This window comes from Aythya fuligula, chromosome 11, assembly GCF_009819795.1.
Source record: "Aythya fuligula isolate bAytFul2 chromosome 11, bAytFul2.pri, whole genome shotgun sequence".
NCBI classification, from domain to species: Eukaryota; Metazoa; Chordata; class Aves; order Anseriformes; family Anatidae; genus Aythya; species Aythya fuligula.
Genome location: NC_045569.1, coordinates 1112677 through 1138971, shown reverse-complemented (window position 1 = coordinate 1138971; position 26295 = coordinate 1112677). Strand labels below are relative to the sequence as shown.

At 40.4% G+C, this 26295-nt stretch overlaps 2 protein-coding genes across 5 annotated transcripts in view; both read right to left on the bottom strand.

The window, feature by feature from the left end:
• SLC12A1 (solute carrier family 12 member 1) overlaps nucleotides 1–5824 on the bottom strand; it is a 51400-nt gene extending 45576 nt beyond the window's left edge. For both annotated transcript variants that reach the window (XM_032194825.1, XM_032194826.1), the window contains exon 1: nucleotides 5414–5824. In XM_032194825.1, coding sequence (XP_032050716.1) covers nucleotides 5414–5824 — 411 coding nt within the window. The remainder of the gene's footprint in view (nucleotides 1–5413) is intronic.
• A 5201-nt stretch (nucleotides 5825–11025) lies between these two features.
• Nucleotides 11026–20364, bottom strand: CTXN2 (cortexin 2). Of its 3 annotated transcripts, none has more exons than XM_032195153.1 (3): nucleotides 20280–20364; nucleotides 19024–19255; nucleotides 11026–11474 (listed from the first exon to the last, which is right to left on the bottom strand). In XM_032195153.1, the coding sequence occupies exon 3, from the start codon at nucleotides 11418–11420 to the stop codon at nucleotides 11172–11174; it is 249 nt and encodes an 82-aa protein (XP_032051044.1). In that variant the 5' UTR covers nucleotides 11421–11474; nucleotides 19024–19255; nucleotides 20280–20364; the 3' UTR covers nucleotides 11026–11171. The 3 variants fall into 3 exon arrangements, with proteins under 3 accessions (XP_032051044.1, XP_032051043.1, XP_032051045.1); XM_032195152.1 differs by having other exon boundaries at nucleotides 19096–19255; XM_032195154.1 differs by lacking the exon at nucleotides 19024–19255.
• Between the last annotated feature and the right edge of the window lie 5931 nt (nucleotides 20365–26295).

The following is a 26295-nucleotide window of genomic DNA, read 5'->3' as shown; positions in this document are numbered from 1 at the left end:
TCATGATTGGCCTCTATATGCTGCTGCAACAATTTACGAATCATCATAATTATAGAGAGAGAATTGCTTACTGGTGAAGAGACCTAGTTGAGTGCAGCATGGCAAATAAGTTATGTGACGAACTCTGGTATTTTTCATTGGCTAATGTACAAACGTAATTCCAACAGCAAATATTCTTGAGACACTGGCATATTCTTGAAAGCAGTCAGAAAAATACTTGTGAAATGCAATAAATAATGCAGTAAATTAATAACCCTTTCTGTGGTTTATTCAGCTCTAGCTTAACTGTAGTAGATAAGATTAAGAATTGGCATACTTGTTATGTAATTATAATAAATAGCCCAGAATTTTGGATCATTCCCATCCAGTTTACAGACTTGTATCTGTATTTTATCTCTTCAGTTCAGTTTAGCACCACAATATGTTTCCTGTGGTTTTAATGGGAATTAATCACAGTGCTGAGGTTTACACGTGCTGTCATTGCTGGTTTGTTTCTTTTAATTTTTTTATACAAAGTTCTGACTGATTTTGCGCTGAGTTGGAATTTGGTTAACTGTTGCCAAGTGTTGTCTGGGTCCTGTGCAAAATGACTCAGGAAGGGGTATGTACATTATCTTAGCCAGGCAGAGGGTCAGGAGTGTGTGTCCCTTCTGGAGAGAAATCAGATGTTTAGGGTTTGGAGGAGGGTGAAGAGGTTTCCACATTAACTAAACAAGTCAAGGAGGGAAAACATCTGTGATTCTGTAAAACATATGAGGTTTCTAGATACTGCTTAAGCTTCAAATCTCTTTCTGTTTTTTGTCCACATACTCAGAAAATAGAATACAATATCGGCATAACAACTAATTGTATATGATATTTATGATAATGTTTGATCTCCCTTCTCATGGAAGGGGTCTCTAGCTCCTGTGATGTAAAGTTTTAGAATGCCTTTGACACAATAAATTTAGGATTGTGTTCACAATTGAAATAAGTGACTGGATAATGCATTTTGGCATAACTTCAAGTTGGTGCCTGTGATGGGAATACAAAAGCTATTGAAAACCTGTGACTTTGAGCTCCTGAAATGCTTAGATATGTTTAACAATTCTCACCCGAAAATAATAATGGCTCTGTTTGTTCTAAACAGAAAATGATTAAAGTGAGTTAAGGAAGATTATCAGAATACTGTTTTGTTTTTTTTTTTTTGCTTATTTGCATGTACAGTGGTTAGAGCTTCAAAGGCAAAAAATTAAAGGGTTCAGTGTTTGTACTTGAAACAAGTTGTTTCATTAATACTTTGAATTAATTTGTGCTATCACATGTCATTATTGTAAATTATGGTCTTAAACCTTCCATAAATGCATTTTAAATGCATTTTAAATTGGTGTGCTCTAGTCAATGATTTGTTATTTACCAAGTAGCTGTACCTGCGCTACTCATGCATTAAGGATGTGGAGTAAAAGTGACAGAATAGTTTAAAAAGCTACCAAAATCAGAATTTAACCCCTTTAAAAATTTTATTAAATTTTAAAATTTTATTTAAAATAAAATAAAAATTTCCTCTCTTTTTTCAGAAGTCTAGCCTTCATCTCTCCTGGAGATAAAGATGATGAGGTCATCAAGTCTTCATAACAAATGTGTTGAATAGCCAAGAGGAAGAAAGGTTAAATGATTTCTTATGTAAGGTAAATATTAAGCCCAAGTAATTATCACCAGCTATAAGCTGTGAAATAGCACTTAAACTATTTCTTAGGGATTTAATTGGTGTTTTGTGGCTTAATGTGTGCAAAGCGTGACACATCTTGCTAAAAGATGACACACATTTGACTCCAGCAGCATGGGAACTGGATATTTGAAGTTCCTTTCAGCCTGGCTTACATTCTGACATTTGAAAAAATGCATATTAAAAATGTATTAAATATTAATACTTATCTTCTGATGTTAAGCCAGCATCAAAGCACAGTGGGAAAACTTATGTGATGTTTAGAAATCTGAAGACAAATATATGTCATTTCTTATCAGAATCTGGCACTGGGCTTTGAAAAGGCAGTTGTCTTCAGCAATTTGAGTTACAAAAAATCTGTGGAGGGAGGGGATTGCCTTGGGTTATAGTGTGGTAAATCCAGATTTTAGTGTTTAAAAAAAAGGAATAAAGCATCTTCTTCAGATTTGTATCCTGGGATATAAGACTATCCCCCTCACACACACATACTGGGGCATTACATCCCTAACTTAAGGGTGGCTAGAGAGCCTGCTGCACATGGGTTCTGCTGCACATACTGCTTTCACCTGCAGATAGGAGCTCAGCTTTTTCATACTATCTTAACGCCTTCTCTACTAATCTACTACTTGCTGTTCTCGCATTTGTTTATTCTTTGGAATGTCTAAATTGCATTTGATTGCATCTTTCAGTGGTGCTTTTCAACTCCTAGCACATGTCAGAAAATCGGGTTTTATGGAATCTGTCTGGAAATTTAAGGCAGGACTGTATGAAAGACCACAAAGCACTTGGATATGCAAAAGCTAGGGTGGTACTTCTAGATAGTACCTACTAGTTCTGGCACGGTTTTCAGAAGCTGAGACAGTATGTTAATATCCCTATACTTTTTAGCCTGGCAGCTGCTGAATTTATTCTAACTTGGGAACTATCCTGTTCAGAACTAGCTTGAAAACATAGTGAAGGTGTGTAGATAGAAGTAATTAGTCCAAGGTCACAGAGTAAGTCCAGGGGACAGCCAGGAGTGGACTCCAGCCATGCTAATGAGTGCTGTGGGCAGTGGTTCCCAGATCAGGGCCACAACACATGTAAGGGCACAGCAGGTTGCCAGCATAACAAAAATCCCATTACCTCTGACATTCCCTTTTATAGTTTGAGAGGCACAAGATTATCCTTCTGTAAGCTGGATATTTAAAAAAAAAAAAAAAAGGTAAGGAAACAACTGAGCGAGACCATGCTCTTTTCTCTTCCCTGAAAGTCAGCAATTTTCCCTTCATTGTATTCTGGGATGGAAGTTGATGCCTTTTTAGTCTTCACTAAGTCTTAACAAATCTCAAGCAATTTATCTAATTGTGTTTAAAACAAACAAATCAATCTTCTTGACCAAATGAGATATGCAACAGAGAAAAAAAAAAAAAAAAAAAAAAAAAAAGGTAATGGTCAAAACTGAAAATTCCTTAATATGCTAATGTTTAGTATATGTTCATTTAGCATTATGTTCAAAGCCAAAATACACTATTTTTCATCTCTCTGACCACCATCAATGTAAATTATTTCTATAATAGGAATTTTCTTTGGAACATGGAAATATGTTTAGTCCCTTGAGTAGCAGCTGAAAAGGAGTAGTGCTACCAAATTCATATTCTTCCCTTTTCACATCTACTTTGCAGTCATATAAACAATTACTCGGGTAACCTGCTTCTCTTTTCTATGTTAACCATTTTAAGCAGGTATGTGGAGACCTTCATTTAAAGTTTAAAGTTATAATATAAATTTAAGTCAGGCCCAAACTAGGAAGATGTTCTGATCAGATATTAAAGAATCAGGTCTTAATTTTCCTAATGGCTTTTTTTTTTTTTTTTTTTTGCTTGATTTAATTACTTTCTATTGATCCTTCTTAGGACAGGTGAATCTACAGAGAACTGGAGTTTGAACAATATCTTGAACAAAAATCAGATGTTAGTCTGATCTGATCCTCAGAATTATGTAAAACAGTGCAATGGCAATGACAGTGTGTTTTCTCTATTTTTGTTTGTTTGTTTGTTTGTTTTTCCTGCACTTAACACTTTCAGTCTGAATTTGAATACAAAGGTGATCTCTCTCTTTCCAGCCCTGCCTCACAAGTGTACAAAACAAACTCAAAAAAGGATTGATTTTAGTTCAGTAAGTGGGTGTACCCTGTGTCTCTCCTTTGCTTTTTATGGAGAACTATGTTTATTATGGAGAACTTATTATTGTGGATAAGGTGAAAGAGGCTATAACTTTACCAAAGTCAGTTCAGTACCGTATTATTCCAGTAATGTTTTGCAGTAGGTTTTTTAATAGTTTAATTGTTTCAAACTGCTTAATCTAGTTGTTTTTATCATCCAAAAGTTCTCATTGCATTTTTCCACATTATTTTGCATTATTATTTTGCATGGAGATTGTTCCTCCACATACAAAAGTCGAGCATTAAAAGGTCTATAAATAGGTGAATTTTGCTGAGGCAGTAACACACAAGTTAGTGAAAATCTGATATTTGACACTTAAGGTTGTTAGCTTACCAAATTAGTTGCAGTGGAAGTTTTAAATGTGCAAACCATAAAGATTATACCTGACCAATGTGTTTTCTTTGGGTATATAGCTATAGAGGGTGACAAAAGTGAGGTTTATCACACTAAATGGCATGTTTTTGGTATTCCATTATTCATTTACTGTAGTGTCTATGTGGAAGAAATAGTACAAACAGGAAGAGTCCTCTAAGGGGGAGGTTCTTTTTTTCCCCATTAAATCCATTGGGCATATGTATCAGCAATAAACTCCTGTATTGTAGAACCACTCAGAAGGGGAGAGAAGAAACTGAGCCCTAGAAAATTCTTCAAAGACAAATTAGGTAGTTGTTTTTCTGTTCAATAATTTTCTCTGTAAGTGTGTTTTGTAAGTGTATTTTACATGGATATGAGAAAAGTCTAAACAGCTCTTCTGCATGATATATTAGAAGGAATTCAGCCAACTTATTCTTCCATAAATACTTTATGCATGGTCATTCAAAAGACTCTTCAGATTCTTTCCAAACTCATTGTTATAATGAGCATGAAGGACTAAATTAATTCACTGAATCAATACCTGGAAATTGTTGTCTCCTGTCCCTCTTCAGGGCAAACACTTTCAACCCCAACACTCTTGTTCTGGATTCTTTCTTGCTATTTGAATGGTTTGTTACTGCAATAAACAGGTAGTGCTTTGATTTCTGATTATTTGAAATTGCTTTTATTGCACGCAATACTTTTTATAATAGCTATCGATATATAGATATATTTTAATGAATACAGCAGGAATCTGTGAAACTTAGTTTTTAATTGATGTTAAATTTAAATTTGGAATAAATGTGTTTTGTGTAATTTGGTTAAATTATGAGTTGATATTCATCATCTACCATCCTAACTCCTAAATGAAACAGAAGAAATTCAGTAGTTTTATACTTCTAGGTAAGATTAAGCTATGATGTTCTGATAATCAAGTACATTACTATCATCTTTTAATGAAAATCTTTGCTTTGAGCAGGATACAGGGCAGAAAACATACTGTAGCTACTGAAGAAAATATGGAAAGTGATTAGTTGTACTTTCTCTCTTGGGCAAGGTCCATGAATTTAAGGACTTTCTCATATTAATAAACAGAATTAACAGCCTGGAAATGGAACAGAGAAAAATTGTATCTTTCCTTTCCACTTACCTTTGCAAGTTGTTCATGAATTTCTAATAAGCTTGGTCTGTTGAGCTTATTCCCACTGACACTGCCGGTGTTTCTATAATAATCAATTTTAGGAACTGGATCCATTGTGTTATGGCCAAAAGTTTGTAGATAATACATTTTATTGTGAGTATCATAGGGATGTAAACTAGCTTCTGTTTTTTCCCCTCTTTGAAGGAAGTTGTCATATAATTCTCTTTTTCCTGGTCTGTAACTGATTCTCAGTTTGTTGTGTGCTTCGTCAGTAAAAGATGTTTCTTCATAATGTGGTGGGTCGGAGCCCACATCCTCTTGGGATGCTTCGTTGTTGTCACGACTTTCATTAATTATGTTAACTTGAAACCGATTAGCATTTGTATCCAAGAATACATTTGGAGAATTATTAATTGACATCTTCAGGGATGATACAGTCTTAAGTCACTGATCCTTTTGGTCTTCTGGGGCTGCAGCTAGTGCTACTGTAGCTACAGCAAAGGTTCTAGTGCTGTTGCATATGAAGTCTTTGCTCCTAAAGTAATGAAGTTCTAAGAAATATTTCTTGAACTCCCTAAGCAGTCTTCCTAAATTTGTCTTCTATGGCTCTGCCATAAAATAATAACAATAAAAAAGAAATAATAGTAATAATAATAAAAAAAAATGTTAACTTGCACAGTTAGATACATTTTCGGACAATAGCTCCCCACTCCCTGCCCTGCCAAATATCTGTGAGACAGTCATCCTATGACATGTTGAATAACAAGTAATTAAGCGAAAGACTGAGTTTGTGAGGATTTTTCTGTCTAAATAAAATGGGCTATGGATCAGATTTTAAGTACCTACAACTGTATTTCAAATATGATATTTCTCTTAATAACTCTACATTTAAATGAAGCCAATGAAGGTGTGGGTAATATGAGGGATGCACAGGACTCCATGACATCCATTTACTGTTTATGTTCCACTTAAGTACTAAGTTATCTTGTATATTTCTACCCTAGCCTAGAAGTAAATTGTCCTGAAAAGCTTGAATGAAATACATGTTTTGAAATTAATTGCAAAAGTTAGCCTTCAAGTTTTCAATAGTTCCAGGACAGTGACAGTTTATGAGCAGGCAATTAATGTATAGCAAAACATTACTGTTTTATGTAAATAAAATTAATGTCATATAAAGGAATAAATCAACAACGGAACATATCCAAAAATAACATTGGGTTTTCTAAACTAAATGGATGAAATAAAAGTCTATGGTGAAGTATTAATTATTGAGAAATATCAGTAGTCATAGGCATTGAAAGCTTCCTAGAATTTTACACTGTTTGAGACTTTACTCTTGAATCACCCTTTAAGACAATGTGAATGAAGCTGTAGCAAGTCATAAAATCATGCATATTGGATGGCAGCTTAGGAGTTTATCTAGTCCAACTTCCTGCTCAAAGCAGATTGAACACTGAATACAAATCAGGTTGCTTAGGACTTTCATCAGTCAGGTCTCTCAGTTCTGTCCTCCAAGGACAGATTCCACAACCTGTCATGGCAGATATTCTAATATTTATTTGTCCTTGCAGTGATTTTTTTCATGTATACCCAGTTAGAATCATCCACCTGTTGCTTTATGGCCATCATCTCTCACCTCAGTAAAGAGCCTGGGTCTTTCCAGGTGTAATCTGATGGGTGCTGAACAGAGGGTAATGATCACTTTGGTCTACTAGTTATGGTCCTGTTAATATTGCCCAGGACACTGCTTTCATTGCTCCCAGAGCATGTTGCTGACTCCTCTGTAGTGTATGGCTCAGCAGGTCCCTTCCAGGAGAGCTGCTGCCTGCCAGTGAGGCCCCATCCTGTATGTTGCAGGAGGTTGGTCTGTCCCAGGTGCAGGATTCACATTTGTCCTTGTCGAATGTCATGAAATTCCTGTGAGCCTGTTTTTCTAGCTCATCTAGGTCACTCTGAATGGCAGCCCATAACATATGATAGAAGTACTATCTGCTTCCCACCTCCACTTTTCCACACAGATCCCTCAAAAAACAAACAAGCAAATAAAAACCCCAGGAATGAAAGGGGTACTTAAATATAGGGCTTAAATATAGGCCTTTGAAGGGTTAAGTATCTCTGCAGCAACTTGTGGGATGGCCTACATGGCCCTGGAATGGCATGCATCCCATTTTGAGATATTGAAATGATATTGGAAACAATGGCAATGCATATGTCTAGTAAAATTCTTCTGAGGAAATACAGAGGTGTAACTTTATAGACCTGTATAATTCAATAGGAGTCCAGGTCTGCTGAAATGGACTAAAACTGACTAAAAGCATGCTTAGACAGACATTGAAAATTTGCAAGTGTACATAATAGCAGAAAGTTTTAGAAGCAAAATATATCTATGTAAAGGAATATGTGAACTGAAAATCAGGGTTATAAGCCTATTAGAAGAATTTTCTTTAAATATTGTGCTTTCAGCAAGATCTTGGACTAGATGACCTCAAGAGATTTCTTCCAATCTATGATTTTGTAAAATACATTTGGCACTAGCACTGAAAGATAAAATACTGCATCAATATTTACAACTTGGCAAGGTACATTTTGTCTAAAAAACACATATCAAAACTATAATTTGAAGAGCTGATAATCAGATGTCCTCCAGCTTTAGTATGAGATATAGCTAAGGCATATTTCCTCCCTTCTTCCATCAGCTATAGACGATATTCTGCTGTAACCTGATAAATGATAACCCCTTCATATTTATGTTGGTTTTCCTATTTAACGCTTTATAAAACCCACAGCAATGTTACATTAATTTAAGTTCTGTTACTTCTGCTGTTTTTGGATGATCTGTATTATTATTGTTATCATTATTATACATTTCTCATCACAGTGTTCTGCTTCCTTCAGCTTTTTAAAATTGTAAGGAAGTGTTTCATCTTCAGGCATGAAGGAGCAAAACCAAATCTTTTGTCACCTGTAATTTCAGTGTCCTATTTCCTTAATAGTATTGCTTGGCTAGGAAAAGAAAAGTCTCTTACCTTTCTGCTGTTCTTGAAAACAATACTTTTTTTTTTCTCTTGTTTTTTTTCTCTTTTTTTTTTCACAGTTCATTTCCAGGAGTGTCTCGACTGTTATTTACCATAAATTTTGCATTTAGCATTCTATCATTACACATAAATTATCAAATTTACCTTATTCAAGATAATTTAACTTACCACTCAGTCCTGTGTTTTTAGAGAAGGACAGTCTTCCTCTTTTATTCATGCATGTAATCTCTCTTTGAGGCATTACAGACTCTGCCTTATTGGCCAGATTTTTCTCCTGCTTAACATATTAAGTAAACTGTCCAATCCCTCACTTTCAAAACGTTTCTGGATGGTGATTTAGAGAAGCATTCTAGCTTGTTAACTATTAACCAGCAAATGTAGCTATCCATTTCAATTACAGGGTTTATGGTATTGCAAAATTTCCAAGGAGGCCCCAAAATACTTTTGTTATCTCCATTTCCCTCCCAGCTATGTATGATTCTCTGCACAGATCATAATCTCCCTATTTTTCAGTTCTGCATATGTAGCAGTGGAGATAACAAGAGTTTATAAAATGCACAGATTTCATTTATGAAGAACAGACTCCAGTGAAGCCAGTGGGATCACTTGGGTACCACCCCCATTGGTGGGTTTCCTTGTCCCACATGTTTTTGAACTATTTTTATCTAAACCCTGTTTAAAGTTTTACTCTGTAAATTTAAGGAAAATCTTTGAAGAAATAGGTTTCATTCATTCATTCTGGGAAGACTGTTGTCTTTTGGGGGTGTGAGAAGGGCAGGAAAAAATTATGAAGCTTTTTAATCATAAGAGAATTTGATAATTGCTTCCAGCAATAGATTGAGTCAAAACCTAAAGAAGTAGTGAGGTTCTTGAGGTATGTTTGCTGTGCTTGCCATGTAGTTTAGAGATAACTGAACTATATTTATCCCAGATAACTTAAGTACCTTCAGCAATCTAACCTGACAGTACAGGGCTCAGATGTGCTGATTAGGTGTACATAAAAAGAATGATGGTGTCAGGTCTCTGCAGTGGATGATCCTATTATGTGACTCAGTATATGGATATCTGCCTTTGATTCTGTGGCTAAATTAACTGGGATAAATGCAACATGCTGAATATGTGTGGATCTGACAATTTTTCTTACACAGAGTCTGAAGCAGTTTAAAAGTTCTTATATTCTCGTAATTGTTTATTCTATTTAGATGAACCAGTATAGATGAATGTTAGCTGCAGCTCTCATTCTTCAGATGGAAGATCATGTCCTTCCCTGTACAATCCAGTATTCCATGTTCCAAGTGGCATTTGAGGTCCAGTGTTCCACTGGCTGTGTCTGTCTGCTATATACAGCAAAAGGGTTAGTAAGGATTTTTCCAAACAAATGCAGAAGAAACCAGCCGTTGTAACTGATCTTTTTGTCTTTGCTCTTTGTTGCAAACAGAGCTATTTAGCAGAAGTGACAGTGCTTAAAATTCTGATGCCAACTTTCTTAAAAACTGAATTGAATTTCTGTCAAGTACTGTCACACTTTTCTAAACACCTGTGTTTGAGGGTGACCTTGTGGTTTTAGTCTCTGCTTTCACTGTCTGTTCTTCTGTCTTGATAAGATCTCCTCTGACCATTTCCTCAGTTTGACAGTCAAGATCATACACTGTGCACAGATGTAGGAACACAGAAGAAACAGCTGTGGAGATGAGCTGGAGAGTTCAAAGATTTCCAGCCAGCTCATGGACCCCTCTGCCTTCTGGGGGCTGGGCACAAACGAGTATGCAGTGTGAGTGTCTGCTTTGGCCTTGACAAGCTAGTGAAATTACTGCTAGGAGCTGTTAACCAGACAGAACAGGTTGCAGCTAACAGTGCAACAAGTGAAGTTCCAGTTTAAACTCAATCATCCTCTTTAACCAGGGGGAGTAAAAATTGACATGGCGTGACCAGTTCAGTTAGATTGTCAGGTTGGTTATGTAATGTTTACTTATTCTCTTTCACCGTAAGATTTTAACTGCATGGGAGGCACAAGTAGAGTGGGACTGTGGTGTTCTTGGTTTATGATGGACTTTTGAGCAGGTAATGGACTTTTGAGCAGGTAATGGACTTTTGAGCAGGTAATTAATACATTTTGTATTGCTGAATGTTTTTAGAATCTAAAATATCTTTATCAATGTTTGTTTCCCTTCCACTAGTTCTGTTTAGCTTTCTGTAGCGGTAGAGCTACTAGGGAGACCTAATCTATCAAAAACACATTCTCAGATGAGCAGTAAGAAATAGAAGTATGCATTGTTTGCAGAGGACTTAGATGTTTCACACAGGAGAAACAACGTACAGTTTCCTTACAAACAGTCGTTCATACAGCACCTCCTCTTCCTGAAAGGTGAGAGTTGAGCTAGCAATTGATGTTATTAATTATGATTATATTACTAATTGTTAGCTTTCCCATTAGTTCCTTAAAGTATGAGAGTGTGTGAACCAACCTTTTTTTTTTTTTTTCTGTGTTAACTTTATAGTAAATTGTTCATTGTAGTATTTCTTTGCTGTTAACCATTTCTTATCTACCATTCCACTGTTCCTCATAGAAGAACAATGTGAAGCGCCTTTTGAATTTGCAACAAATATTTATTTAACAAAAATGGATGCCACCAACATACCTTCAAAATGTATGCATGTATAACAAGTGTACTAACAGTTGGTTTCCAAAATGAGATCATCATCAAATTTAAGGCAGGATATTCTATGAATTTTCATGCAAGAGCATATTCAAATGTCCCTTTATCCAACCCCTCAACTTCATCTTCCCACGTAGAAGAAGGCATACTACTGTAGGGGTCCAGCAAGATTTTGAAGCATCTGATAATTAGGAGTCCCAAGAAAACACATAGAATTCCTACAAAAGCAAAACCAGTTTTTTGCTCTAAAGTCAGAGGGAAGGCAGACATTTCGTTGACACTCATGCTGGTTGAAGTGTTGCTGCAGTAATTACTGCTCATCATTGGCCATCACATCCTGGTGCCTCTGTGGGATTTCCACCTCTATTGCTTCTTTGCCTGCATAGAAAAGTGGAATCAGTTTGGTTAGGTCTAAATGAGTTGTGTATGTCTGAGCTGTAGCATACGAACAGTTGGAAATGAAAAACATCTTGGATTTTTGTAGTGTCCTGTTGTTTTTTTTTCACATTTAAGTTAATGTAATAGCATTGCAACTTTTAGCCCCTACACACCATCCACTTACTGGCAGCAAACTCAATTTTCTGGCTTTCTACCTCCTCAAAACAGTAACCTTGGCATGTGGCTGTTTTAAACAGCATTTTGTCAGACTGGGCATAAGCCTACAGGTTTTGATTAGGCAATACTCACAAGGTCTCAACCTGGATAAACAAGTATGCTTTCTGAAATGGCTTTACCTGAGTTCTTAAACTAGTTAAACTCAAACTGATCTCAAGGGGAGTTTCAGCCAAATACTGTGGATTTTGTTCATGTAATTTAGTTTAGAAATCTAAATAAATAGATACAATTTATGAAATAAAATGGTGTGTGCAATTTTAATGTAGTCTTGGGCTCCATATTCAGAAAAATACTGTGCTCAGAATAATACTGTTATAAATGAAGTCTCAACTCAATCTGAATTTTGTAATATTTATAAAACAAATATTTATAAAAGGTATAAAAGGCAATTAAACAGCGCTGGGTGTGTGGGGAGTCTACGCTCCACCAACACGCACACACGAACATCAAACATTCTAAATATATAGAACATTGCTTTTACATACTAAACCCAAGTATGCCTATACATACGTACAATCAGGAAAGAACAAACAATCCTTTAAGTTCCATGACTTACTAAACTCGAGTACGCCTATACATATTTAAAATCAGGAAAGGTAACAAACAATCCTTTAAGTTCCATGACTTAAGTCTCCATTTTCCGTTCCTTTTGAACAATATGTCTCGCTTTAAGTTGTCAAGCAACTCGGTCTTCAGGCCTTATGTATCCCGTTCTTCCCAGATTGAAGAAAAAGCATATCCATCTCCTTTTCAAGGCCAATGAGGCCTGGGTCAAAAGGCACGTCCAGGTCAACAGGGGGCATAACAGCAAAGGCCTGTGATGGCTGTAGCAGCAGAGGGGCCCATGGCGTAGCAGTCGGATCAGTAAAGGAGCCTGCAGCTCCCTTACTATCGGCAAGCCACACGTTTGTGATTGTGGCTCCACATGGCTCTTTAAGGCCTCAGAGATTGCTCACCAGGTGCTGAGCAATCCCACTGCAACCTTGTCATTTTTAGTTGCAGAGTCCCACACCTTGACATCAATTTGGTCCCATGTTTCAGGATCATAAACTGTCTCATTGCTAAGAAGGAGAATAAGCCGTAAGGTTACCAGGACAGTCTTTGTTCCTAAGGACGTATGATTCCCCATAATGCGCAACTGCTTACCAGCGAGGGGCAGTTGTGTGTGCAGCTCCGTTTCTCTCAGCTCGAGCTTCTCTCCAGCTCCAGTGTGCCTATTTCCAGCGACTTTCAGTACGAGCTTCTCTGAGCAGTTTGCTGAGTTTGGCTGAATCTATCTTCATGAGGCAATCAATGTGCCTGTTCCCGTCCTGGTCTCCATTCTGCTAGCCTGTTCCTTTTCATTCCTTCTCTCTGCTTTTTTTATTGATGACATAACATCACAGAATCACAGAATTTCTAGGTTGGAAGAGACCTCAAGGTCATCGAGTCCAACCTCTGACCTAACGCTAGCAGTCCCCACTAAACCATATCCCTAAGCTTTACATCTAAACGTCTTTTGAAGACTTCCAGGGATGGTGACTCCACCACTTCCCTGGGCAGCCTGTTCCAATGCCTAACAACCCTTTCAGTAAAGAAGTTCTTCCTAACATCTAACCTAAAACTCCCCTGGCTCAACTTAAGCCCATTCCCCCTCGTCCTGTCACCAGGCACGTGGGAGAACAAACCAACCCCCACCTTGCTACAGCCTCCCTTGAGGTACCTATAGAGAGTGATAAGGTCGCCCCTGAGCCTCCTCTTCTCCAGGCTGAACAAGCCCAGCTCCCTCAGCTGCTCCTCGTAGGACTTGTTCTCCAGGCCCCTCACCAGCTTCGTCACCCTTCTCTGCACCCGCTCAAGCACCTCGATGTCCTTCTTGTAGCGAGGGGCCCAAAACTGAACACAGTACTCGAGGTGCGGCCTCACCAGAGCTGAGTACAGGGGGACGATCACTTCCCTAGCCCTGCTGGTCACACTGTTTCTGATACAAGCCAGGATGCCGTTGGCCTTCTTGGCCACCTGAGCACACTGCTGGCTCATATTCAGCCGACTATCCACCATCACTCCCAGGTCCTTCTCTGCCTGGCAGCTCTCCAACCACTCATCTCCCAGCCTGTAGCTCTGCTTGGGGTTATTGCGTCCCAGGTGCAGGACCCGGCACTTGGCCTTGTTGAACTTCATGCAGTTGACCTCAGCCCATCAGTGCAGCCTATCCAGATCCTCCTGCAGAGCCTTCCTACCCTCAAGCAGATCGACACACGCACCTAACTTGGTGTCATCTGCAAACTTACTGAGGGTGCACTCGATGCCCTCGTCCAGATCATCAATGAAGATATTAAAGAGAACCGGCCCCAGCACCGAGCCCTGGCGGACTCCACTAGTGACTGGCCTCCAACTGGACTTGGCTCCATTCACCACGACTCTTTGGGCCCGGCTATCCAGCCAGTTTCTAACATCATCACATCGTGTTGCCTCTTTTTTTTTTTTTTTATATATCTTGAGGGCAGGCTCCCCTCATACCTTTCTCTAAACAGCAGTTCTTTTCAAAACAACTTTTCATTGGTCTAACAACTTTGAATGTAACAACAACAGCAAACACCCAGAAACATCCATGCCTTAATGGCTGGAGGACAAGAAACCAGAGGCTGCATGGAGTCTCCTGAATCACCATTCTTTGTTCCCTCTAAACTCCTTTACATTCCTGATGGCCTCATTTTTAAGAGTCTAATGTTATCTCAACCACGGGGCTTGCCGACCCCCATGGCCATACTCCCAAATCTCCCCCTTCTTTATTAATATCAACCATTTTCTCGAAACGAATTACCACTCCATATATAACAATACTGTGTTCATTTTTATCTTTGCAAAAATTGGAAGTAAACACATTGGTAAAATTGCCCCTTCACCTTTCTGTGTTCATGTCCATGCAGTGGGTGCCATTCAGTATGTAAAATCCAAGTGTGCCCAGAAACACAGTGCTGAAAGATGCATTTGAATTGGTGGATTGAGCCACTGTGGTGATGTTACAGCCATGTTCTAGCTCCCAAGGGCACATGGTATATATGTCTTCACTTAAAATAAAAAAAATAGAAATCACTCTTGCATATGAGGAAAGATTAGTGGGAGAAGAAACAACACAACCAAATTCCCTTCCTCTAAGTCTTACTCTAATTTGTTTTTTTTCCTTGGACTTCCCCATTAAATACATATTTTTACAGGCATTCCAAGTATCAGGTATGAACATGCTCCTTGTGGAGCTCAGGGGACTGACCCTGATGTTTGTCCTCCAGAGGTGGCATGCTCCATCCACTCCACTGAGCAGCTCCACCCCACCATCGCCACGAGGAGAGTTCTGTGTATTTCCAGGCAGGAGAGACTTTCATTGTATTTGTAAGCTCTTATGTATAGATTTCAGTTGGGGGTGGGAGCTAGTTTGCTTTATTTTAGATTTTCTGTCAGATACTGAAATTCTTTTATGTCTCTCTAGGCAGCTGAAGGATTGGAAAGACTGGTACATCAGAAGTACAAGGTAAAGGACAAAGGGATTTTTATTGTAAGGTTGGAGCTTGGGGTTTTTTGCCTCTTGTGTTAACACCTATTTAACTAACGCGCCTCAGGGGAAAACTCTTTTTGTTAACAATTCAACCACCTCTCCCCCCAGGGAATTCCAGGTATCCATTTATTTCTTGGCAGAGTAATTAGGCCACTTGGAGCACTGTGCTGCCATGACTACACTGATACAGGTACCTGCCCTAGCCAGTTCAAAGAGAGCTCCAGTATCTCTATGTGGTAGTGCAGTCGTGACTGAAACTGAACTATAGACATATCCTGAGTCAGTCTAGAATTAACAACAAAAGTAAAAATAAGAATTGGTATTCTTGAGAAGACAGAAACAGACAGAATTTTTATCTTGTCTGTGTCTCCTTTCTCACGTTAAAAATCTGTGGGATTTTTGAATATTGTCCCAAGGAATTAAAGTTGTAAAACAAAGATTAAAAAGGTGTGATATATAGAGTAATAATTCATGTCAAGAAGATGGTTGATATTAATAAAGAAGGGGGAGATGTGGGAGTGTGGCCATGGGGGTCGGCAAGCCCCATGGTTGGTGATAACATCAGACACTTACCGATGAGGCCATCAGGAAAGCAAAGAGTTCAGAGGGAGCAAAGAAGGGGTATTCAGGAGGCACCATGCCCTCTGGGGTTGCTTGTTCTCCAGCCGTTAAGGCATGGAAGTTTCTGGGTGTTTGCTGTTGCCAGGCAAAGTTGTGTGACCGATGAAAAGGTGTTTGAAAAGGACTGCTGTGGGGCGAAGGGTATAAGAGGGGAGCCTGTCCTCGAGATGAAAAAAGGCAACATGATATAATGGAGTTACGTCATCAATCAAGAAGCAGGAAAAAGGAATGAATAGGGACAGGCTAGCAGAATGGAGACCAGGACGGGAACAGGCACATTGATCGCCCCGTGAAGACAGGTTCGGCCAAACTCAGCAAACCACTCAAAGTCACTGGAAATAGGCACTGGAGCTGGAAAGAAGCTCGAGCTGAGAGAAGCGGAGCCGCACACACAACTGCCCCTCGCTGGTAAGCAGTTGTGCATTATGGGGAATCATACGTCCTTAGGAACAAAGAGTGTCCTGGCAACCTTACAGCTTATTCTCTTTATTAACAATCAGACAGTTGTTTATGATCCTGAAACATGGGACCAAATTGATGTCAAGGTGTGGGACTCTGCAACTAAAAATGACAAGGTTGCAGTGGGATTGCTCAGCACCTGGTGAGCAATCTCTGAGGCCTTAAAGAGCCATGTGGAGCCACAATCACAAACGTGTGGCTTGCCGATAGTAAGGGAGCTGCGGGCTCCTTTACTGATCCGACTGCTACGCCATGGGCCCCTCTGCTGCTACAGCCATCACAGGCCTTTGCTGTTATGCCCCCTGTTGACCTGGACGTGCCTTTTGACCCAGGCCTCATTGGCCTTGAAAAGGAGATGGAAATATTTGTTTCCCTTCGATCCGGGACGAATAGGATACATAAAGCCTGAAGGCCGAGTTGCTTAACAACTTAAAGTGGGACATTGTTCCCACAACTAGCCCTGGAATTCTCTGGTGTTTGTAATCAAGAAAAATAGAAAATGGAGACTGTTAGATGATCTGAGAAAAATTAACGAAGCCATGGAAGATACGGGAGCACTTCAACCAGGATTCCCAACTCCAACTATGCTCCCCCAGTCATGGACATTAATAGTAATAGACTTAAAGGATTGTTTGTTAAACACTTGCCTTTTAAAACTTTGCCATGTTTATGTTTCAATTGATACCTTTTCTGATTGTACATATGTATAGGCATACTCAGGTTTAACATGTAAAAGCAATGTTCTGTATATTTAGAAAGTTCAAAGTTAGTGTTTGCGTGCACCCAGCGCTGTTTACTTGCGTTTTATAAATATTACTAAATTCAGATTGAGTTGTATCTTCATTTATAGCAAAGGCAAGGCACAAGTCTTCTTTTTTGTCTTTTTTTTTTTTTTCCTTTTTTTTTTTTTGTTTTGTTTGTTTTTGTTTTTGCACTAACCTCCAACCTGATATGTACTAAATAGTATGGTTTTCTATTACATTCTTTACACACTTGCTACAGCACAATAACCAATGATCCGTTTATTCCATAGAGCTTTGTATGAGATCCTTCTTTGTTTTGAATGATATTCTTCTCTTTGGGTCATACTGTTTTAATTCCTGTTATGCTGGGGAGAAGATCTGGATATAGCCTACGGGAAAAGTAATGTCAGCAATAATAAATATTTATTTTCTGAAAATACATCACAGATGAAGCCACCTGCGGCACAGGTTTGCATTGTGTACCCTTACACTTTTTCTATAAGTCTGACCTTGTGTAGAAAAAAAAACACAACTAAGTTCAGTATCACAAATTGGTGTCACAATATAAAAAACCCACCAACAAAAAGCCACCAACAACAATCACCAAAACACTGCTGTCTTCAAAGATGTATAGAAAAAATCATAGATATAGAATTGCCTTGGAGAACCTTACATTGAAGCCAAGTCCAGGGAAATATATACATCTTTAACACAGAGCCATATTCCAAGTCTCACTAATTTTGCAGGATACACACTGAAATTAGTGGGATTTGTTTGCACATTATTTGCTTGTCAGTGGAGATTATGGGACAGATCTCTGTACAAAGCTTAGCTGACACTTAAACATGGAGTATTAAGAAATGGGTATCTGTCTTATTTAGCAAGAGTTTGGCTGAAACAGCTGTATGAGAAACCAGTGGGCATTGCCACTGTGTGGAAATTGGTTCTGGGAAACTAATACACAGCTTTGTGCTCTTCTCTGCCCTGTTCTGAATTGCAGAAATTGTAATTGAAGCCTTAAAGTTCACAGAACATTTTGCATATTTGCATTACATATCCCCAAAACTGTGGTACCAAAATTGACCTTGAGTGCACTTGTATTGTTTTCAGATTTTCGTGCTACGTATACAGGTTAGATGTCCTCTCCCAGTTAGTCAGATATCCTTTCAGTTGCTGCAGAGTATGTGTCAGGTTGTGAGTCAGAAGACTCTGAATACTAACTAACATGGCCTACATCCAAAAATTCTTGAAGATAACCTCTAGGGCAATGTGATGGGGACAGGCATTAAGTCAGTTAGAATCTGCAGAGTCATTTTGTAGGGGCTGGTCTCAGACTGATGTCTCTTGACTTTTTTAATAGGTCAGGACTCTACTTATTCTTTGATTCATTGCCCATATAAAAACACTGCCATAAAGAAAGGCTCCTTAACATCTTGCTGTGAAATAAAAGGTCATTGGAGACCCTTGTGAGACAAGAAGAAACAGCTAGAATCCAAGAGAAAACAGCAATGAGGAAAAACATCCGGGGACATAGACCACTGAGGTAAGGAGAATGGAGCTATGAGCTGGGGATGATGGCTGTACCCACAGAGGATGAAAGGGAGTACCATAGGTATTAAGCATTGAAAGTTAGCTGGAAGAAAGCCATTGAAACTCTTGATATTCCAGAAGCATCACCAGTCTAACTCTGCCAACGTTTAGTGTGGTTTGAAGATCCCAGCCCAAGCTCTTTGTTGGCTCAAGTGTCACTTTTTTCAGACCTAGCTCTCACCCTCATGTTTTCAGAGGTACTGAGAAGATTAAATAATTTGGACTTCCCTGAGAAAGTAGCTGGCAAGTGTTAAATACAGATTTTCTAAAGAATCTTCCTTAGACTTCAGGTTTCAGCCATTTCTCCTTAGAACCCCCAGCAATTTATTTATTTATTTTTAAATGGCTCAGTACTGTAAATGGGTACCTTAAATAGCTGCTCAAACTGGAAACATTCATCCCCTTGGCATGTTTAAGCCTCAGGTCCCTGAAAACTCACTTCATAAACTACAGTGTGTAACAAAATGGACTGAATCAGTTGCCATCTGTTCTCCCCTTGGATGTGCTGCAAGCCCAGCTGCTGATTCATGAATCTGGTCATTCTGAAGGCTCTTCGAATAGCTTCAGTTCCAGGTTTCTGTTTCTGAGTGACAACAAACCTGCCTTGAAAAGATGTTCATACAGTTAGGGACATCAACAAGCATCCTCTGGGAGTTTCAGAGGCACTGTATTTGCACTCAACTATTTGGTCAAGGAAAATGAATTTCAGGAATACTATTACAGCAATTGGGCATAGGAGTTGTTAGGGTAAAAAGATTAATAATGGAGAAAAAATAATGAAATAGAAACCAGAACGAATTTGGAATTCTTCAAAGGGTCTGAGATGAGTTAACAACACATGGCCAGAAATGCAAAGGCAAAAAGATCTACGTGACCACAGAGCCAACCAGTGATGCTCATGTCCATGCTGCATGCCTGTCTTCCCTAAATTGCTGGGGAGGAAACTGTCTGCTCAGTAGAGGTTTCTAAGACAGCATAGGGGGAGGTAGGTGTAAGGTAGGAAGGCCAGGGCATAGATGACCAGCAACTGAAGCATGTTGAACTGTTCTGTGAGCATAGCAAAGCCACCCCCTGCTCCCCAACATGCAGTGTTTTTTGCAGTATGGTAACTCAGGGTAGAGGCTGCACTTTTTCACGTAAACTGCATTCCCCTGCAATGAAGCAGCAGCCAGGCAGTGACATTCCCAGCCTTCAGACAAGAGATAAATTGCAGCAAAGAGATTTTACCCCTAGGAAGTATGCAAGCCTGGAGTCTGTGTGGAAGGACAGACCCCGTGCCGTGCCCCATACTGTGAATTCACGTACGTGGGTATCAGAGGCAGGAAAACCAAAGGCTCGCTAGCATCACCCTCCGTTTACAGACGTAGAAGAGGGCACCAGTTTCCTGGGGCATGCAGGCTACGCCACTGCCACCCACCGAGCCAACCCGTCGCCAACCCCGTCGCCTCCACCAGCTTGGCCCCTGCTCTCCTCGGTCCCGCTCCCTGGGGGCAGGCCCCCAAGCCTCGGGGGCTGCCCCTCGGCGGCAGGGAGCTCTGGGCCGGGCCGGGCCGGGCCGGGCCCCAAGGTCAGCCCCCGCCGCGCCCCCCTGGCCCGGCCCTGCCGCGCCCCCGCGCTACCGACCCGGCTTCTCCGCGGCCGCGCTGCTCATGGTGGCGGATCGCGGATCTCCCGCCGGCTCTGGGGAGCCAGGGCTGCCGCAGCCCCGACGGCTCGCACGGCTCCAGCTCCGGCCCCGGAGGGGCGTGCGGCGGGGGCGGCTCGCTCGAGCTCCCCTCGCCGCCCGGCGCTGCGCCCCCGCCGGGAGATGCTCAAAGCGCCCTAATTACAAATTGCACGCCACAGCCGTTTCCTTCTCCTCCCTCTCCCTGCCCGCCCCCTTCCATCGCCGCGCTCCTCTCCAGCCCCCCCCGCCTCGGCTTGAAGCGAGGAAAGTTCCCGCAAAACGCTACGTGCGGAGCATCGGTAAGCGGCAGCGGCCCGGAGCCCCCCGGGAGCCTCCCCCGGCCGGGCCCCGCCGCCGGGACCTGTGGAGCTCGGGGAGCTCCGTCCCGCCCAGCTGCTCCGGTGGTAATCGCGATTAAAGCAGGGAACATGTGGCGACATATGGCTGGGAGCCGCTGCTGGGGCGGGAGTCCGGTCCTCGCGTTGCATCTTTTCATTAGCTGTGTTTAGCTGATGCTGATGGTGTATTAAAGAGGCCTCCCTTTGCTACAACAGCAGGTGTTTGCAGTGGATAAGGAAAGAGGAGTTCTTTTTCCAAAGCTGGATCCGTATATTGCACTAATAAACAGCAAATCTGTTTTTAAATGATAGTGATTCAATATTTGCATGCTGCCCTGGTGAATACAGCCCTGGAAAAATGTACGTGGGTCAGTGAAGCAGTGCCATATTGTAGCACCATGCATGGTGAGATTTGTTTGAAGGTCACTTTAGAGCTACTGGTAGAATTTGTTCTGTAGTAAATAATTTTAAAACCCCACGTGCTTCTTGGTACGTGCAATAACATCACAATAGGTTAATATGCTTTCTTCCTAATTCAAACTGGGAAAATAATTTTGGTTTACCAGCCATTTTAACTCCTGTTTCTTCTGCTGTGTCTGCAGTGGGCTTCTGGGTAATCTCAAAACAGCTCCCTCCTGCTGGTAGAACTAATGGTTAAACTAAAAGTTAAAGAGATGCTTGCTAATGGTTATCTGCTTGATCATCTAATGGTGCAGTGTCAGTCATGTGGGAAACAATGTCTGTTGCTGAAATTACAAGCCAAGCTAATTTTTGAAGTGCCTCTCATATTGAAAGACCCATGAAGACTTTATAAATAGATTGTTGGAAATAATATGACTATGCTTTCAGAATATGATAAGGAGCCTCTTCTGTTCCTAAGAAGCTCTAAATTTTATTTTATTTTTTTTTATTTATTTTTTTAGCCTTGTCACTGATTTATTTGGAGCCCAATGAAGATCTTTTGCTATGGTTTGGGATTTGGGGATTAACAAAGACATAAGGACTTGAAGTTTCATGGTGTCACCCTTCCACCTTGCAGAATTGTTTTGGGAGAGTGGCATACATTCAGACTTCTCTTATAATCATTGGGCATTGCTATACTTGGAGGACCTTCCTGTAATATTTACAGGATATTTATTTTAGTTGTGGTGTCTTCCTGCTCATAGATAAATTCTTTTTTTTTTCCTCTCATTATTCTTGTAGAAGTGAATGTTAAGAGTTTTTTTATCTTAAAGTAATTGCTCCTTTTGTACTATTGCATGGCAGAGGTTGCTGAAATCATGTGATTATTTTTAGGAACCTGATACTCACTGTTCAGTTTTAAAGAGTTTACAGATGTTTTTGTGTTGGAGATCCACTTTAAAAGGACATCAAACTGAAGCAGAAATCAGCAGCCCTCAATAGAGAATCAGTCTCCTTCAGCCACCCGTTGTCAGCAGACAACACTTTGTTGTTGTTGTTGTTGTTGTTGTTCTTATGTTTTTCTGTTCAAGTTGTTATATTTTCAAACGGTAAAGTGAGGAATAACTAAATTTATTCCTGTATTTCATTGCTTTTTCACTTAAGGGTCACTAGTTTTGTTTAGTTAGGTGCAGGATTTTTTTGTAAGGCAGATGGGATAGCAGTGTATGTATGGCTATTCTGGATACAGAGACAAATAGAGCATTCACTGCTCTTTACTTTCCATTTCTTTATCAGGCCTATCTTCTTTGTGTTCAACCTAATAAGAGCTGTCATCAGTTACTTAAATCATATTTGCGTTGATCCTTATTTTAGGGAGTGTTAAGTGTGTCTTCAGTGGAGAGCCCTCAGAAATAGGTATTTTATAGTCATCTGGTAATTTGGTACATTGACCTTGCAAATTGAGCTGGCCTAACTTCAGGCTGGGCAAGACACTTATAGCCAAGTGGGTGCAAATGAATGAAAGGCAATAGGGAACTCTTAGAGTTCCCTATTATTATAGTCTTATCATCTGGTTAAGACTTCCTAATGTTTAAGGATCATTTGAGCAATGTGTCAAGAAACGTAACTACTTTGAAGGATAACTAGCTCCATTGTAACATGCTTTTCTGTTTAGCTTAGAGGGCTTTTCAAGTGTTCCTACACAAACAAACAAACCCTACCGTCAGCTGCTGGAAATTTAAAATGGGCTTATGAAGGTTGAGTCAGCGAAGAATATTGTGCACAAAAGTATCTTTAGAAACAGATCAACTCAAAAGTTACCTCTAAGCAAATTTAGAGAAGTGAAAACAAATTTATGAGAACATGTGTTGGCAGAAGGAAATAATATATGCAGGATATCAAATAGAGTTGGGGGGGGACACATTACAGAGGAAGGATTATATAAAAATTTGTGTCTTGATCAGAGTTGCAAGTGGAAATTATTTTATATAATTTATTCCAGGGTACTTAATGTTTTAAAATGGATAAACACCTCTGTTCTGTGCTGTTTCTTCTTGTTATAAATGAAGTCTCAACTCAATCTGAATCTAGTAATATTTATACTTATCAGAGCTATAAAAGGTATAAAAGGCAAGTAAACAGCACTGGGTCCACGCTCCAACAACATGCACACACGCACGTCAAACATTCTAAATACATAGAACATTGCTTTACATACTAAACCCGAGTATGCCTATACATAAGTACAATCAGGAAAGGTAACAAACAATCCTTTAAGTTCCATGACTTAAGTCTCCATTTTCCGTTCCTTTTGAACAATATGTCTCGCTTTAAGTTGTCAAGCAACTCGGTCTTCAGGCCTTATGTATCCCATTCTTCCCAGATTGAAGAAAAAGCATATCCATCTCCTTTTCAAGGCCAATGAGGCCTGGGTCAAAAGGCACGTCCAGGTCAACAGGGGGCATAACAGCAAAGGCCTGCGATGGCTGTAGCAGCAGAGGGGCCCATGGCGTAGCAGTCGGATCAGTAAAGGAGCCTGCAGCTCCCTTACTATCGGCAAGCCACACGTTTGTGATTGTGGCTCCACATGGCTCTTTAAGGCCTCAGAGATTGCTCACCAGGTGCTGAGCAATCCCACTGCAACCTTGTCATTTTTAGTTGCAGAGTCCCACACCTTGACATCAATTTGGTCCCATGTTTCAGGATCATAAACTGTCTCATTGCTAAGAAGGAGAATAAGCCGTAAGGTTACCAGGACAGTCTTTGTTCCTAAGGACGTATGATTCCCCATAATGCGCAACTGCTTACCAGCGAGGGGCAGTTGTGTGTGCAGCTCCGTTTCTCTCAGCTCGAGCTTCTCTCCAGCTCCAGAGTGCCTATTTCCAGTGACTTTCAGTACGAGCTTCTCTGAGCAGTTTGCTGAGTTTGGCTGAACCTATCTTCATGAGGCAATCAATGTGCCTGTTCCCGTCCTGGTCTCCGTTTTGCTAGCCTGTTCCTTTTCATTCCTTCTCTCTGCTTTTTTTATTGATGACATAACATCATCACATCGTGTTGCCTCTTTTTTTTTTTTTTTTTTTTTTTATCTTGAGGGCAGGCTCCCCTCATACCTTTTTCTCCACAGCAGTTCTTTTCAAAACAACTTTTCATTGGTCTAACAACTTTGAATGTAACAACAACAGCAAACACCCAGAAACATCCATGCCTTAATGGCTGGAGGACAAGAAACCAGAGGCTGCATGGAGTCTCCTGAATCACCATTCTTTGTTCCCTCTGAACTCCTTTACATTCCTGATGGCCTCATTTTTAAGAGTCTAATGTTATCTCAACCACGGGGCTTGCCGACCCCCATGGCCACACTCCCAAATCTCCCCCTTCTTTGTTAATATCAACCATTTTCTCGACACGAATTACCACTCCATATATAACATTATGTAGTCTTTAAATATCCAGATCTTTCTTTGTGCTTGTAATGCCTTGCTTTCACCAGGTACTGACTTTATCAGCTGCTTCAATATGTGGTCTACAATCCTGGGGATCCATAGGGTACTCTGGTGAATGCCAAGAACGAGGCAGAGGAATGGCTTCTACGCAGCAATCTCCCTATGTTAAATATCTGAATAGGCCCACATCTCCCTAAAAGTTTAGGGATTCAGAAGCTGAAGCTAGTTGAAAATCATGGCTTTTTGTCCAGCACAAGTCACTGTTGATGTTGGGGAAGGTGGAAAGTTGCACGGATCCAGTAAAAACGAACAGTGCCACCTGGTGTAAGTGGGCCAGGAGGAGGGCAGCTGTCCCCAAGTGTGTCCCCAGCTCCTCCACCTCAGCTCAGGGAAAGCCCCTGGCCAACAGGGAGCAGAAAAAGGTCTTCTAAGGCCTTAGGTGGGATGGGTTCCCTTTAGACACGCAGGAGGTAGGTATTCTCTGCCTCACCATGGACAAGGGAGGTGGTGGGTGTGTTAGGGGCACTCAGTCTGTCCTTAGAGGTTATGTGTTGTGGAAGGAAGGACCAAAATGCAGGTTGCTCAAGTTTTCTTCCTTTGTAACTTCAGCAGGTAAAGTAATGACTTGGAGGGAGAAAGGATGATGTGAATTGTTTCAATACAGAACCAGTAACACTGCTGCTAAGAGTCTAGTGTTGTTACACAGCCTTCTGGGGTAAAAAATAAGTAATTAAGGTTTAGGCACTTAAGTTGTAGATAAGGGTTGCATAACACTGGGAAAAAAAGTGTTTAAGAGAGATTTAACCCTTCACTGGGGCGGAAAAGAGGTTAGATCCCTGCAGATCAAGTAGAGCATGTCTCCTCTGTGACTGATCCCACATTCTGGGCATAGGATGCTGCACAGTTTTTTTCTGGTTATAAATATACAGCACACTGAACTGAAGCCTCAACACACAGTTTAATTCCTGTAGCAGGCATCTGTGCAGTCTTTTATCTGGGGGGTCTGAGGTAGTAAAGTGCTGTTGAACACTTATTTGGGGGAGGGGACAGGAGGAAGAATGTCAGAGAAGTCTAACTGTAAAAAAAAGTTGAACGGCCATGGGAGTGAGAGGAAGGAGCAATCAGCACCACAGCTGCAGGTGGGAAGGTCTGTGCAGTAGGTGGGCTCTAGCTGTGAAACGGCTGTGCTGCGCTGCAGTCTGGAAGGTGCCTGCCGTGAGACAGGCTGTTGCATTTGACAGTTTGCCTTTTTGAATCATAAAATGTTTTGTTTTCCAGCGTTAAAAAATAAAAAAAAAAACAGGTTGCTCTACTTCAGGTCCATTACAGCTATGCAAAAGAGGGTTTCATTTGTAGAGCAGAGTTAATTTTTTATTTTTTATTATTATTTTTTTTTAAGCACAAAGTAAAGCAGTGTAGGTTGGGTGCAGCCTTAGGCAAGGCAGACTGGTTTGGAAATATTTGTGCCTGTGCAGAAAGGAATTTTTAAATGAGTTGCAGAAGTCAAGTGGTTTACAAAGCACATCTGTTGTTAGAGCATGCCTTCTCTAGCTGCACTCAGGGCTTCCTAGAGAAGGGGCAATGTTTAGAAATGCTAAGCCCATTTAGGTGCCTTAGCAAACAAACAAAGAAAAACTATGTGCAACACATTCACCATGCAGGCATTAAACAGGTGGGGACAATGTCTGTCTGAAAATGATCATCCATGGAAAACAGTCAACGGACTTACATATGTGAAGCTTAGAAGTCCAGTTCTCTCACATGACATACAAAACTGACTTTGAGGAAGT

Excerpts from the sequence above, each read along its gene's own strand:
- CTXN2 (XM_032195153.1), bottom strand. The coding sequence starts at position 11,420 with ATGATGAGCAGTAATTACTGCAGCAACACTTCAACCAGCATGAGTGTC.